This window comes from Schistocerca gregaria, chromosome 6, assembly GCF_023897955.1.
Source record: "Schistocerca gregaria isolate iqSchGreg1 chromosome 6, iqSchGreg1.2, whole genome shotgun sequence".
NCBI lineage: Eukaryota > Metazoa > Arthropoda > Insecta > Orthoptera > Acrididae > Schistocerca > Schistocerca gregaria.
In genome coordinates, this window is record NC_064925.1 from 87,958,543 (window position 1) to 87,973,727 (window position 15,185).

At 43.0% G+C, this 15,185-nt stretch overlaps 1 protein-coding gene across 1 annotated transcript in view; it reads left to right on the forward strand.

Annotated features, from left to right (window-relative positions):
- Positions 1–11,100, forward strand: part of LOC126277955 (uncharacterized) — a 1,123,821-nt gene extending 1,112,721 nt beyond the window's left edge. The window contains exon 6 of the mRNA XM_049977570.1: positions 8,922–11,100. Within this exon, the coding sequence (XP_049833527.1) occupies positions 8,922–9,057 (136 nt within the window). The 3' untranslated portion in view covers positions 9,058–11,100. The remainder of the gene's footprint in view (positions 1–8,921) is intronic.
- Positions 11,101–15,185: the final 4,085 nt, after the last annotated feature.

Below are 15,185 nucleotides of genomic sequence, written 5' to 3' on the forward strand. Positions count from 1 at the left end.
TCAATTGCCCTACCAATTCTAATGTATTGTTCTTCTGTCTGGGGTCATTACTAAGAAGGTATTGGAAAAAGAGAGAACGTAAACACATGCACTTCTAAGTCTGCAAGGTTATTCACTTAAAACACACTATAATGTTAGATCGTTGCGGTTTCTGACCTATTAGTCATATGGAATGCAACGCTATTGCTATCTCAATGTAAGAAATATATTTTCAGCGCATGACATGCATTCTCCTTGCAGGTTTCTCTACGATAAACTATGGTGATAAACTGCAAAATGAAAAACTACTTCCTTAAAACATCGGTTCCTTGTGATACATCTACAGTATAGCTTTCCAGAGGTGTACAGCCCCCACTACTCACATGCGATCATGGTTCAGAAATTTTACTTGTAGTACCGATTTATGTGACTTACTCCATCCCCCTGTACCTCACAATCACCTGTTGCTAACTTAGAATCACCGCAGTTATTCGGCGGGCAAGTCGCCGAAGTAGCGTCAAATCGAAAGACTTGCACTCGGCGAATGGTCTACCCGACGGGAGGCCCTAGTCACACATTTCCAAGCCACAGTTATGAAACTGAAGACCCGATTTTATGCCCAAGATACAACGCTATCAGCGACTTGTGTGTGTGCCTGTAGACTCAAGACCGCTTTTTATGCACGGTGACGGTAACATAGTCCCTACGATCGTGTTTTTAATAGCGCAGTTCTTAAACGAAATGTATGGTGTTGGTCATAGAAACCCTTTACGGTCAGCTTCAGATGTCGTTTTGTCGTATCTCAATAGTGCTCCTGGAGAGGAACATCGTCTTCCCTCCACGGATTCCTATTTGACCTAACTGATGAGTAATCGGACTACTGAAAAAAAAATCTTCATCGAAACTGTCTTTCATGATCGATTTAATTGCTTAGCCTATCAAATTGATATCAATGACGTGTCGCATACAGTGTGCAGGAGATGACTTGGGCACCACGGAATGATTATTGACAGATTTTTTTTTCTTTCATTGAGACGAAATCTTTTAAGGAAATTTCAATCTCCCATCTACACAGGGCGACACAGGCTCTCACAATTTGTTTCGTAAACGGTAGTATGATATAGCATTGCGCTGGTAAAAGGGGACCTGTCATAGTTTACAAAACACCTACGTTCTCTTGAATTATAGCTTGTTATTGTCAGATGTAAAATGAATGTGTTTCTATTTCTGCGACATGTGAGCCAATGGTGTGAAAGATTTAAGACAATGTCTGTATTACACACGTGCATGACAGTTTATTTACAGACACGGAATTCAAGAGACGCTCTCAGGCCACGTAATTTGTTCAACAAGCTGAAAGAAATTGCTTAGTGTGTCCCAGCTATCTTGTCCACCCAAAATATCTCTGGAACAATAACAGCTATTGGAAAACGACTTTCACCGGTATCAATGTAGAGCTGGGGCCCATGAAAGTACATATTTGGAAATATTCTAAAACGAAAGCATATGTGTTTTATAACACAAACTTATGTTTTTTTAAATAGACCTATATTTTTTCTTCAGCAATCCATAGCATCACAAATCACAAACACAATGGCGTTGATTGCATCGCAATATTCCCATTACATCCCGAGATATTAAGATGCGAAGTTGACGCTTGAAACATCCGACATGCGCTGCTAACGCACGTCTTGAGGCTCAGGCGTGAACCCCATGCTGCCCGTAATCGCGATATGATTGACATGCGTAATCACACTTCTATACTTATCAAGAGGTCCGAAACGAATAATACGGTCTGATGCCATCCTGCTGCGATTACGGGCACCCTATATATATTTATATTCTCGCCTATTCTTTACTCCGATGATGGTTTTGAGTAACAAAAAACGTTCTGCGGTGATGACCATTTTTGGCAGCAAAGTAGTCAAAGATCTTCTTTCTGATTTTACACATGATGGACACGACTCTGCTGATTATTTGTGATCGCTGGTGGTGTACTTCGTTGGACGTCACAAAATTATGAAGTGAGAATTGTATCCTGCAGCCGAACGTAAAAACCATACCCAATTTGCTCAAAAACTAAAAAAATGGACTTTGCCTGTTTTTGTGGAAAGAAGATATTTATTACTATTGCAATTTTGTCTTCCTTTTTTTTAATACTAGGGGCGCCTATGTCATTATACTTAAGATGAACGCCGAGCGGTTCTAGGCGCTAGAGTCTGGAACCGCGCGACCTCTACGGTCGCAGGTTCGAATCCTGCCTCGGACATGGATGTGTGTGATGTCCTTAGGTTAGTTAGGTTTAAGTAGTTCTAAGTTCTAGGGGACTGATGCCTCAGTAGTTAAGTCCCACAGTGCTCAGTGCCACAAGTTGCACTTGAGGCAGCTGTAATTCTAGCTACTGTTGTTTAGTTGACTATACACACTATTGTCTCAAGGCAGTTGTCATATGGTGGAAAGCTGTGTGCTGTAGACAATCTGGTGCATACTCCAGATGGTCGAAGTTGTGCTACTAAATTTCCCTTCTGTGTTGTCTAGGACCGTTACCTCAAGCCATGCTCATGCTCTGGCTGTTTGGAGAGACATGTGTCCTTCCCATAGATGGATGGATGAAAGGAGGCTGGGGAGAGGGAGGGAGGGAGGGGAGACGGCCTCAGTGTTCAGCAGTTTGTGTATCTACATCGAGGAGAACGCACGTTCAACTACCGCCCCCTCTGCAGTCTTTCAGGACGACGATTTTCCCCAGTACATGTGCTGTATTATGACACTTTCATTATGAGTGCTGTTTTTTTCACACAATTTTGAATTATAATTACAACAATGATGTATTTTTGTATCATCCTTTGTGGTAGCGTGTATTGGCTTTGATTAACTGGGCTGCAGGGTGGTTTTTGAGCTGGCATTTGTAGCGAAGTCTAATGTCAAACAGCGATAGATACTGTATGCTTACAGGTAACGCACTTTTTAAACTCCTCTCTGTCCAACACCAGCATCTCCTCAGTTGAATGCATCTCCCGCCAAAAAGTATAAAGGTAGTATCTTACACCCCTGCCTTTTTCCCACCAGCTTGTAGGTGAAGGGTAGAGCTAGAATGTGCCTGTCACTACTTTCAAGTGGTATTGCGGATAACACCAGTTGTATGGTGTCGTCAATTTTTGAGTTGTGTTGCGCTTCTATGCCGTTCTTGTGTAGCACTATGCATGTAGTTGAGTAATTAGGCCCAATTTTTGTGATTAATTACGTAATTCGGATCGACCTTTGTGTTAGTTTCCGTACCAAAATAAATGAAGTACTCTAACATAACCCTCCTCGCCCGCATCTGGACAGTTTCCAGATTCTCCCCGGTGGCTCCCGCGAGGAAAGTCTCTAGTTCGATCCCCAGAGGTAAGTGCTTCACCACGCCCTGCCCCACTTCACCCTGGACATGAAGAGTCTACATTAGCACTCAGGTGATGAATCCCAAAAACATTTCCTCTCATTACTTGGATCATGAATCTACGAGCCAGTCACCTGAAGCTACTACTAAGATTTTCTGGAGGTTTCCGTTTCCCCTCATACATCTTCAGCAATCCACCAATCAAATATGTGTCACTGCTTCGTGGCGGAAGGCATGGCCTGGTGCTTCCTATGAAAAGGTTTCTTGGAGGTCAGCTTGCAACCTTCGTTTGTGACACACACTATCCTTCCCACTAAATGGCTGTCTTTTCACCTTGTCCCACTCCAGACACCCTTTCTCCAGGCACACTGTTCTGAAATCTTTTCCGTTCCACCTGAGTCCCACTTGCATTGTTCATACTATAGGGCTTCTGTGGCCTCCAGCATTCTAGACTGCCGCCTACTCCCTCTGCTCTCTCTCAGGGCAGTAAATGTCCACACCTTTAGAACATGACAAGACTCTTGCCCTCTTTAACTGATAGCAGCTTCTGAGGAATGCATAACCAACATCACCCTTTCTGTCAGTTTCTTTGGAACCATCAGACTTCTGACTGATTTTATGCAACCCTCCACGAATTCCTCTCCTGTGCCAACCTTTTCATCTCAGAGTAGCACTTGCAACCTACGTCCTCAATTATTTGCTTGACGTATTCCAATCTCTGTCCTCCTCTACAGTTTTTGCCCTCTACAGCTCCCTTTAGTACCACGAAAGTCATTAGCTGATGCCTTAACAGATGTTCTGTCATCCTGTCCCGTTTCCTTGTCATTTTTTCCAGATATTCCTTTTTTCTCCGATTCTGCGCAGAACCTCCTTATTCCTTACCTTATCCGTCCACCTAATTTCCATGATTCATCTGTAACACCAGATTCGATTCTCTTCAGTCCCAGTTTTCCCACAGTCCATATTTCCCAACTGCTGTGCTTTTCAGAAATTTCATTCTGAAATTAAAGCCTATGTTTGATACTAGCAGACTTCTCCTAGCCCTGTTTTTCAGTGCTAGTCTGCTTTTGATGTCTATCTTGCTCCATACACCGTTGGTCATTTTGCTGCTAGGTAACAGAATCCCTTAATTTCATCTACTTCGTGACCATCAATCCTGATGTTAAGTATCTCGCTGTTTTCATTTCTGATAATTCTCGTTACTTTCATCTTTCTTCAATTTACTCTCAATCCATATTCTGTACATATTAGACTGTTCTTTCTATTCAGCAGATCATGTAATTCTTCTTCACTTTCACTCATGATAGCACTACGTCAGCACAGTGTCAGTACTGAGTTCTAATTAACTTCAGACATGCTGTTCTACATAAATTGTTGAAACGTGGTACTAACCATTATCAGCTAGTAAAATGATTAATAATCGGAGTGTGCATCATAAACAATGATCTGCTTCACAAGCTGAGACATGGTCGCGAATTGAACAGTAATAAGAAAATAAAATAAATTTCCTTTACTTCACGTCTTGGTCACAAATTTTTATGTCATCGGATTGCCGGTTCCGGTCAGTAATGACCCTCTTCAGATCTAAATTAGCTGACGGGTGATGATAAATATCAACGAGGTCAGGTGAAACTGTGTGCATCGACTGGGACCGGGATTCCTGCTTACATGGAAGACGCTCTATCCATCTGAGCTACCGAAAGCACAGAGGATAGTGCGACTGCAGGGAATATCCCGAGCACGCCTCCCGCGAGACCCACATTCTCACCTTATATGTCCACACACAACACTCGTAGTGTCCCTACCCAACACACTCATTACTCGTGGAAGACATTCTTACCAAGTCCCGTAAGAGTTCGGGTAATATGTGTGCATCCGCACAGGAGAGGAAGGTCATGGCCGGTATTGCCAGAACTACATACTTATATGGATATGGTGTCTGTTCTTTCGGACATGTCCCAAAGAACAGACACTATATCCATATAAGTATATACTCTTCAGATCTTTTTTATAAAAGCAATGATCTAATTTAAATATAAATCGAAATAATATAGAGAATATTAAATTATGGTGACAAAATGTTTCTGCCTTACAGGGGAATGCCGTGGCTCCATTTGGTAGAATATTTGCGTATTATACATATTTTTGGTAATCCAAATTACACACATCAAAAAAGGTTTTGCATCACCTCGGTTCCGACAATTCCGGAACCTGTACAGAAAATTGGAATAGAGATCAAAATAAACACAATTTCCGCCCTTTTTATTGCTCGTGAAAACCACACATGCATGTTGTACCACCATACAGCGAGACCTTCAGAGGTGGTGGTCCAGATTTCAGCGCATACCGGTACCTCTAATACCCAGTAGCATGTCCTCTTGCAATGATGCATGCCCGTATTCGTCGTGGCATACTATCCACAAGTTCATCAAGGCACTGTTGGTCCAGATTGTCCCACTCCTCAACGACGATTCTCCGCAGATCTCTGAGTGATTCGTGGGTTACGTCGTCCGTAAAGAGCCGTTTTCAATCCATCCCAGGCATATTCGATAGGTTTCATGTCTGGAGAACATGCTGGCCACTCTAGTCGAACGATGTCGTTATGCTGAAGGAAGTCATTCACAAGATACGCACGATGGGGGCGCGAATTGTCGCCCACGAAGACGAATGCCTCGCCAATATGCTGCCAATATGGTTGTACTATTGGTCGGAGGATGGCATTCACGTATCGTGCAGCCGTTACGGCGCCTACTGTGACCACCAGCGGCGTACGTCGGCTCCATGTAATGCCATCCGAAAACAGGAGGGAACCTCCACCTTGCTGCACTCGCTGGACAGTGTGTTTAAGGCGTTCAGCCTGACCGGGTTGCCTCCAAACACGTCTCCGGCAATTGCGACACTCATCGGTGAAGTGAATATGATGACAATCCTGAGCGGTCCGTTCGGCATGTTGTTGGGCCCGTCTGTACCGCGCTGCATGGTGTCGTAGTTGCAAAGATGGATCTCGCCATGGACGTTGGGAATGAAGTTGAGCATGATGCAGCCTATTGCGCACAGTTTGATTCGTAACACCATGTCCTGTGGCTGCACAAAAAGCATTATTCAACATGGTGGCGTTGCTGTCAGGGTTCCTCCGAGCCATAATCCATAGGTAGCCCTTAGGCGGCCTGAGCGAGGCATGTCATCGACAGTTCCTGTCTATCTCTTCCGTGTCCGACAACATCGCTTTGGTTCACTCTGAGACAGCTGGCCGTTGTGGCCAAGCGGTTGTAGGTGCATCAGTCCGGAACCGCTCTGCTGCTACGGCCGCAGGTTCGAATCCTGCCTCGGGCATGGATGTGTGTGATGTCCCTATGTGAGTTAGGTTTAAGTAGTTCCAAGTCTAGAGGACTGATGACGTCAAATGTTAAGCCCCATAGTGCTCAGAGACATTTGAACCATTTATCACTCCGAGACGCCTGGACACTTCCCTTGTTGAGAGCTGTTCCTGGCACAAAGGAACAATGCGGACTCGATCGAACCGCGGTATTGGCCGAGTAGGCATGGTTTAACTACAGACAACACGAGGCGTGTACCTCCTTCGTGGTGAAAGGACGGGAACTGATCGGCTGTCGGACACCCTCCGTCAAAGGGACTGTGTCTGTGATAACAATACCCACAGTCGACGTTTATCTTCAGGAGATCTGGGAACTGGGGTGACGCAAAAGTCCTTCTGATGTGTGTACATCAAGTCCCACCGAGTCCAGATAAGCGAGATTCTTGTGTAATTGTTTGCAGTGTAGTAAGATTTTTGGAGCGGTAACATTGGCTGCATGGATTTTGATTCCAGTTGGAGAGGTGTCTACAGGGTGTCACAAAAAGGTACGGCCAAACTTTCAGGAAACATTCCTCATACACAAATAAAGAAAAAATGTTATGTGGACACGCCCTGGAAACGCTTAATTTCCATGTTAGAGCTCATTTTACTTTCGTCAGTTATGTACTGTACTTCCTCGATTCACCGCGAGTTGGCCCGATTGAAGGAAGGTAATGTTGACTTCGGTGCTTGTGTTGACATGCGACTCATTGCTCTACAGTACTATCGTCAAGCACACCAGTACGTAGCATCAGCAGGTCAGTGTTAATCACGAACGTGGTTTTGCAGTCAGTGCAATGTTTACAAATGCGGAGTTGGCAGATGCCCATTTGATGTATGGATTAGCACGGGGCAATAGCCGTGGCGCGGTACGTTTGTATCGAGACAGATTTCTAGAACGAAGGTGTCCCGACAGGAAGAAGCAATTGATCGGCGTCTTAGGGAGCATGGAAGATTCCAGCCTATGACTCGCGACTGGAGAAGACCTAGAACGACGAGGACACCTGAATGGACGAGGCATTTCTTCGTGCAGTTGACGATAACCCTAATGACAGCGTCAGAGAAGTTGCTGCTGTACGAGGTAACGTTGACCACGTCACTGTATGGAGAGTGCTACGGGAGAACCAGTTGTTTCCGTACCATGTACAGCGTGTGCAGGCACTATCAGGAGCTGATTGGCCTCCACGGGTACACTTCTGCGAATGGTTCATCCAACAATGTGTCATTTCAGTGCAAATGTTCAGTGCAAGTGTTCAAATTGTAAATTTTCACAATCAACATGTGTGGGCTGACGAATATCCGCACGCAGGTGTGCAATCGCGTCATCAACACAGATTTTCTGTGAACGTTTGGGCAGGCAATGTTGGTGACGTCTTCATTGGGCCCTATGTTCTTCCACCTACGCTCAATGAAGCACGTTATCATCACTTCATACTGGATACTCTACCTGTGCTGCTAGAACATGTGCCTTTACAAATACGAGACGTTATTCATGCACGATGGAGCTCCTGCAGATTTCAGTCGAAGTGTTCGTGCGCTTCTCAACAACAGATTCGGTGACCGATGTATTGGTAGAGGCTGACCAGTTCCATGGCCTCCACTCTCTCCTGACCTCAACCCTCTTCACTTTCATTTATAGGGGCATTTGAAAGCTCTTGTCTACGCAACCCCGGTACCAAATGTGGAGATTCTTCGTGCTCGTACTGCGGACGGCTGTGATACAATACGCCATTCTCCAGGGCTGCATCAGCGCATCAGGGATTCCATGCGACGGAGGGTGGATGCATGTATCCTCATTAACGGAGTACATTTTGAACATTTCCTGTAACAAAGTGTTTGAAGTCACGCTGGTACGTTCTGTTGATGTGTGTTTCCATTCCATGATTAATGTGATTTGAAGAGAAGTAATAAAATGAGCTCTAACATGGAAAGTAAGGGTTTCCGGACACATGTCCACATAACATATTTTCTTTCTTTGTGTGTGAGGAACGTTTCCTGAAAGTTTGGCCCTACTTTTTTGTGACACCCTGTATAGTCACGTTGGTAGATGTCTTTCGTGATTATTGTGTGTGTGTGTGTGTGTGTGTGTGTGTGTGTGTGGTGTGTGTGTGTGTGTGTGTGTGTGTGTGGGCAACATGTGTCCGCCATTGTACGATGTACAGACTCGAATGGTCTGGTGTATGTTGAGTGGCTGTTGCGTTGTGCTTGCAGTTGTATCCAGAGTGGGGAGTGCGCGCTGCCCGGCTGTGAGTACGGCCAGTACCTGCGCAAGGCGGGGCGGTGTCCGCGCAAGAGGGAGCGCTTGACCGCCTGGAACGCGATGCACCACCGGCTGTATAACCACTAGGGGACGCCGTCGCCGGCTGACACCTCCGTCGAAGAGGTCCGCCGCCGTGGGACCAAACACTGCCCGAGCCGGAGACGCCGCCGTGCGCGTGAGGCTCTGCTCGGTGCTCTCATGGACATGAGAAGCTACCTAGCTGCGCATCTGCCTCACCTTCCCGCCTGTCTACTGCAAGATGACGCCACCTGCCACCGAGATACGCGGTGTAATAAGCGGGCAACGTCACAGAGCAAACGCCCATTTGCAAGTCAAAGACGACCACACAGTTTTTTAACCGTTTACAGAGACCATCAATATGTATTTTATTGATCTACAAATTTCTTAAATAGCGAGTAGAAATGAGGTGCTCAAGTGTATTGTTTCTCCTTGAAAAGAATCTGTCTCAGAGTCTGCAGCAAATCTGCATAATCCTTTATCGAGTGCTGTTTCAGTAACAACAGCACACCAGGAACATCAAAATACCTCTCGAAAGTAATTTAGTCTCTTCCTTGACAAAGAATTACAATTATTTTCCACCAACGACTATCCAATATCACTCCTTTTTAAACTGATAGCTTCATAATCCAACGTCCATTTCTACTTGCTGTACCAGAGACAAACGAGCTAAAAATATTCTATGTTTTGCGCAATTATTCTCGGTTATATATAGCCCATCAGAGAAGTGCTTTGACTAATAGTTCAAAGACTCCAGCTCACAATTTCCTGGAGCTCAGTTATAGTCATTTGTTACATTCGCGAAACGCTTAGCACTCTAGCAATGTCTTAGTGTGTGACTTAGAACGTAGAATGCAAATTGTGCGAGTGGAAAAGCTCAACGTAAAGTGCTTATGTGAGCGAAACTTTTTTTTACGAAAGTGCATTTTTTTAGGAGGAACGTAACGCTGTTCCATGAACAAGACACATTGTGATATAGTACTTAATTCTTAGTTTCTGCGTGTGTAAGTGTGCTTGTGAATGTGTGTGTAGTGGAAGAAGGAAGCTGTGTGAAATTAGCAAACCCACACGGCTTCTCAGTAATATTTACTAGTCTTTTATATGGTTTTTAGGCTTCAAGTTGTAGGTGATACAGCCATTTATTTAAATACCTCAGTTCTCTAGATTTGTAGCTTTTAGGAAAGCATACTTTTTCGTTTGTTGAAATACTAAAGCAGCTTACCGTAACCGCTAGTCTAACACAGTTTCACAAAGGTGCTGTAAACCATACGTTATTCGGCACTTGCAAAGAGCTTACCTAAATTATATCACTACCAAAAAACGATCGAGGAAAAAAAAATTGCTGCTGTGTGAAAATATGGTGCCATTATTGCAATAATCATAAATGTATTAACACTTTATATTACCATGTATGTAATTAACCCTTGTACAAAGCACAGTTTTGTATATCACTATGCATTTATAGAGGACAGATTAACAAGTCAATTCAACACATCGTAAGTTATAACAAAAAAAAATCTATGATACCTAACAATTAAGCTTACAATTATTAACGTATCACTATTTACAGAGAAAGAGAAAATTTCATGACGAAAATGTAAACAATAACACAGTAATACAAACGTAATACAGAACAGAAGTGGCCAGTGCCAGTAATGGAAAACTACCTCAAAAATATTTGCATAGATCCAGTTTCATAAGATTATTCAAACTCTCAGCTCGTGCAGATTTGTTTTTAATGCTACTCACCTTTAAGGTGAGGGGTAGAACCAGTTAGGTCTGGTATTGTTACAAAACATGTATGGAGATTAATACCATGTAGACTGCTGCAGGAAAGAGATCTATTATCATCTTAGATCTCATACTTCTTTTTATATTTGTAAAAACAAAAATTTACAAGTTTTTCTACATATTTATAGGCTTGGTTTATATATAGATAAAATCCGAACGAGATATGAAATCAAAATAAATGAACATTTAAAAATACCAAAACATTTTTATCGTCTGTAAGAAGTTTCAGTTTAAGCAATTACATTACTTTAAATTTGTACTGTTTGTTGTAATCAGTGAACTGTAAAACACAAAATATATTACAGCATTATGTAAAAAATGTTTTATCTGTCTTACTCTAGCTCGATAACTTCCTCACTTTGCAGCTTACAACAGACTTTTACTGTGTGTACTCTTTTTGGCAATACTTTAAAACACATTCGTTATAATTAAATTTTCCCTGGTATACTGAAGTCTCATCTTTATCTACGATAATGCTAAAAGCTGAATAAATTAATTAAAATTTATGCTCCAGCCGGGACCTCTTGCTTTAAGGCAGAAATGCTGACCATTATAAGACTGTAGCACTACCTCAATGATTGCTGCATAAACTAGCCAACTAAACTGCCCTCCCCAATACAAACTTCAATTCATATCTTCACCTTATTTTCCCCGTAAATTTCAATATTGCCAGGGCTCTCCGGCATTGGAATAGCACTCCAGCGTTAGAAAGTAATGGGGAAGTCCTGTACCACAGGTAATCATATGGATTGTATAATTAGAGAAGGAAAGTTGCTACTCACCATATAGTGGAGATGCTGTTTCGCGACAGGCACAACAAAAGAAGTCACACAACTATGGCTTTCGGTCATTAAGGCCTTTATCAGCAGTAGACACACACACACACACACACACACACACACACACACACACACACAAGCAAACGCAACTTGCACACACGTCTGCAGTCTCAGAGCTGTTGTGCCTATCGCGACTCAGCATCTCCCCTGTATGGTGAGCAGCAACTTTCCTTGTCTGGTATTGTTAGATACTATCCTGGAGTTTCCATTGTTGGATCATATGATTAAATTTTTCCCGAAGCGTTTAAGTCGTAGATGATGAGTCAGCGTTTCTGTCTAGTAAGCAAAAAAAGCCGGTATCGAGTCCCGGTCGTGGCACAAATTTTAATTCATTTCTTCAGCTTCCAGCATTATCGTAGATAAAGATGAGACTTAAATGTCTCGGGGAAAACTTAATTTCAAGATTTATACGATCGCCTGTGATAAAGGACTTCCTCATTCCGTCCAACGCTGGGGTGCTGTTCCAATGTCGGAGAGTCTTGGCAACAGTGACGATTTAGGAGCAAAATAAGCTCAAGATATGAAGTTTGTGTTCGGGAGGGCACTGGACTTGCATATTTCGCGCAGAAATATCGACCATAGTGCTGCGGTGGTGTAATGATCAGCATTTTTGTCCAGTCTACAAGGAGACCTCGGTTCGAGTCCTGGCCACGATACAAATATTAATTCATTTCTTCGTCTCTCAGCACTACCTTCATTAGTATTATGGATTATGTGAGTTTTCTTCAAAATACATTACAATTTTGTTTCCCAAACCTCCCATTAAGAGAAAACAATATTCAAACCGTCTTCCAGCTAAAAACATATTTAAAAAAAGTGAAATGGGTATACTTCATCAACTACCTCAACAATTACAGAATGCAACTGCAACAAATGGTGAAAGACACCTTGTTAAAACAAGTTCATTAAACAAAGTCATAAATCTTCAAAGTATCCATGCATGGAAAAATACTACTGTGACATGAATGGTCTTTAATCTCAATAAGGTAAGAAAATTAAAACATTCTTTCCACAAGCAACCATCTTCACAGAAAATAAAATTTTTAGCTGCCTATCCTCAAAATGAGCTCCAAGTAAATATAACACCCGATAAGGCTGGAGCCACAGCAGCCATAAACTTAAGACAGCCATCTTGCGTTTCCCCAGCCAGACCTACGGTGTCCTCAGTCACGACCAGAGCCTTTGTGGATAGCAAACAAATCACCCAGCACTTCTGGGCATGCAACGAGGTACGCCACGGTTCACGACCCCGGGATATGCGGCCATTAGCAAACTGGATTACTCGTTGCAAGACGACGCTGTTGACGGTACTGAGCCCTCAAAACAAACATATCCAGCGGGGACTCCTAGGTGCCCATTACGTGCCTAGTGTCGGAGCACCCAATTACCAGTAATCCCACCCACTGTGAATGCCCAGAACCTGCAGACCAAGAGGATTCCACTGGAACGAGGCGAGTGATTGCATCTGGACCAGGGACTTCGTCAGCCACAGGTAGTCCCTGAAACCTGTTTGCCAGACAAACCATGGAGGCCCTTTCATCGTCCCCTCGGGGAGTGTTTGACTGCCGGCCGCACCTTGGAACGACCTCCTCCTGGACCCTGGATGAGGGATCAAGCTTACGGTGGGCAGCAGCCACAGTAGTACAGCGATCGGGGGACACATGGGTCGTACTGGACGTACATCGAATCTCCATTTCCGCAACTATCCCCCCCCCCTCCTCCCGCAGCCCTCCAGCACAGGGAAGCCCATTGGAAGCAGCCTCAAGTTACGTGATCGAAGCCAACACAGTCTGAACCTGTGAGTGATGGAACCCGGGCTGGCTTTCTTATAGGTGATGGAGCTGGAGTCGGTAAGGGCAGGACAATAGCTGGAATAATCTTTGAGAACTACTTGAAGGGAAGAAAAAGGGCTATCTGGGTTTCTGTATCAAATGATCTGAAATATGATGCAGAGAGGGATCTGAGAGATATCGGAGCCAACAAAATAGAAGTGCACGCACTTAACAAAGTAAATATATTACAATATATTATTGTATGTTGTTATGTGTGTGTACAGAAAAATCTGTGAAGTTAAAATGTGCATGTAACAGTGAAACACAATTTATGATTAATCCAATATTTGGAACAGCTTATAAATAAGCACCAAGAAAATTAGAATAGTTGAGATTAACCCCTACAATACCTACTAGCTCCAAGCAGTGTGGGAAAGGAATCTCAGTACAGGTTTTTTTTTTTGACAAGTACTATCAACAATACAAACACTGCACTGGCAAAAGAGGTCATTGTAAAGGAGATTTATGGTTTTATAATATGACAACTCGTAATTCAGTTCATTGTAATATTGTTCTGTGTCTGTATTAGTTTATATATATCTCTCTTTTCAGTAGTTTCCTTCCATTGTTTTGCATTGTATATGTTTTCAGTAGACGAAGTTAGTAGATTAGCTGAAGGCCCTCACCAGCCACTTTACACTATGATAAAGTAAATGTGACAGCACCACTTTTTCAGCACCAAACAATAGCCAGAGTCCTGTTGTGGTTTGAAGATATTCCAGGAGTGAGAAGCATCTGAAGACCTCCAACACAATGTGGGGGCTATACTTTATCATAGCAAAATTTTACGAGTGGATTGAACAATTCAAAAGTGTTGGTTAAATGGGAAGGTTGATGGTGGTGATGTGTTTGCATGGGCTCAGAACGGCAAAGTTTTTAGTGCCCTTTTTAAAATTTTATGAGATGACTATGGGTTATAGAATATTAAAACCTTAATAACATTAAAATATAAAAGATAGTTATGGCTGGGCGATCACTGGAATAAAATATTTAAGCTAGCCACTCTGTAAAACACTAGCCACCAATCTAAAAATTTAGGCTGGGTTCCAGACACCACACACAATTTCAAAAGCCTTACTACTTAGGAGACTGCCTGTCCTCTTTTAGAATGCTGATGCGCAGTATGGGATCCTTAGCAGATAGGACTGACAGATTACATCGAAAAAGTTTATAGAAGGGCAAAATGTTTTGTATTATTGCCAAATATGGGAGATAGTGTCACTGAAATGATACGGGGTTGGGACTGGACATCATTAAAAGAAAAGCGTTTTTCTTTGCGACGGAATCTTCTCATGAAATTCCAATCACAAACTTTCTCCTCCAAATGCGAAAATATTTTTTTGGCACTGACCTACATAGGGAGAAATGATCACCACAATAAAATAACGGAAATCAGAGCTCGCACGGAAAGATATAGGTGTTTGTTCTTTCCACACGCTGTGCGAGATTGGAATAATAGAGAATTGTGAAGGTGGTTTGATGAACCCTCTGCCAGGCACTTAAATGTGATTTGCAGAGTATCCATGTAGATGAAGTGTCACCACCAACTCGACTCGCATCTGAACATACCAACAACAGTTCCTGTTCATACTAAAGATGGCCGGATAAATACGCAGACGCACGGAACATAGAAGTTGAAGCTAAAGATCGCCGACGAAATTTAAAGTAACTCGTTTCTTATGAGAAGCTGCGTCACCTCACAGTATTCTGTTGAGCTGCTACTGCTACTATGAGA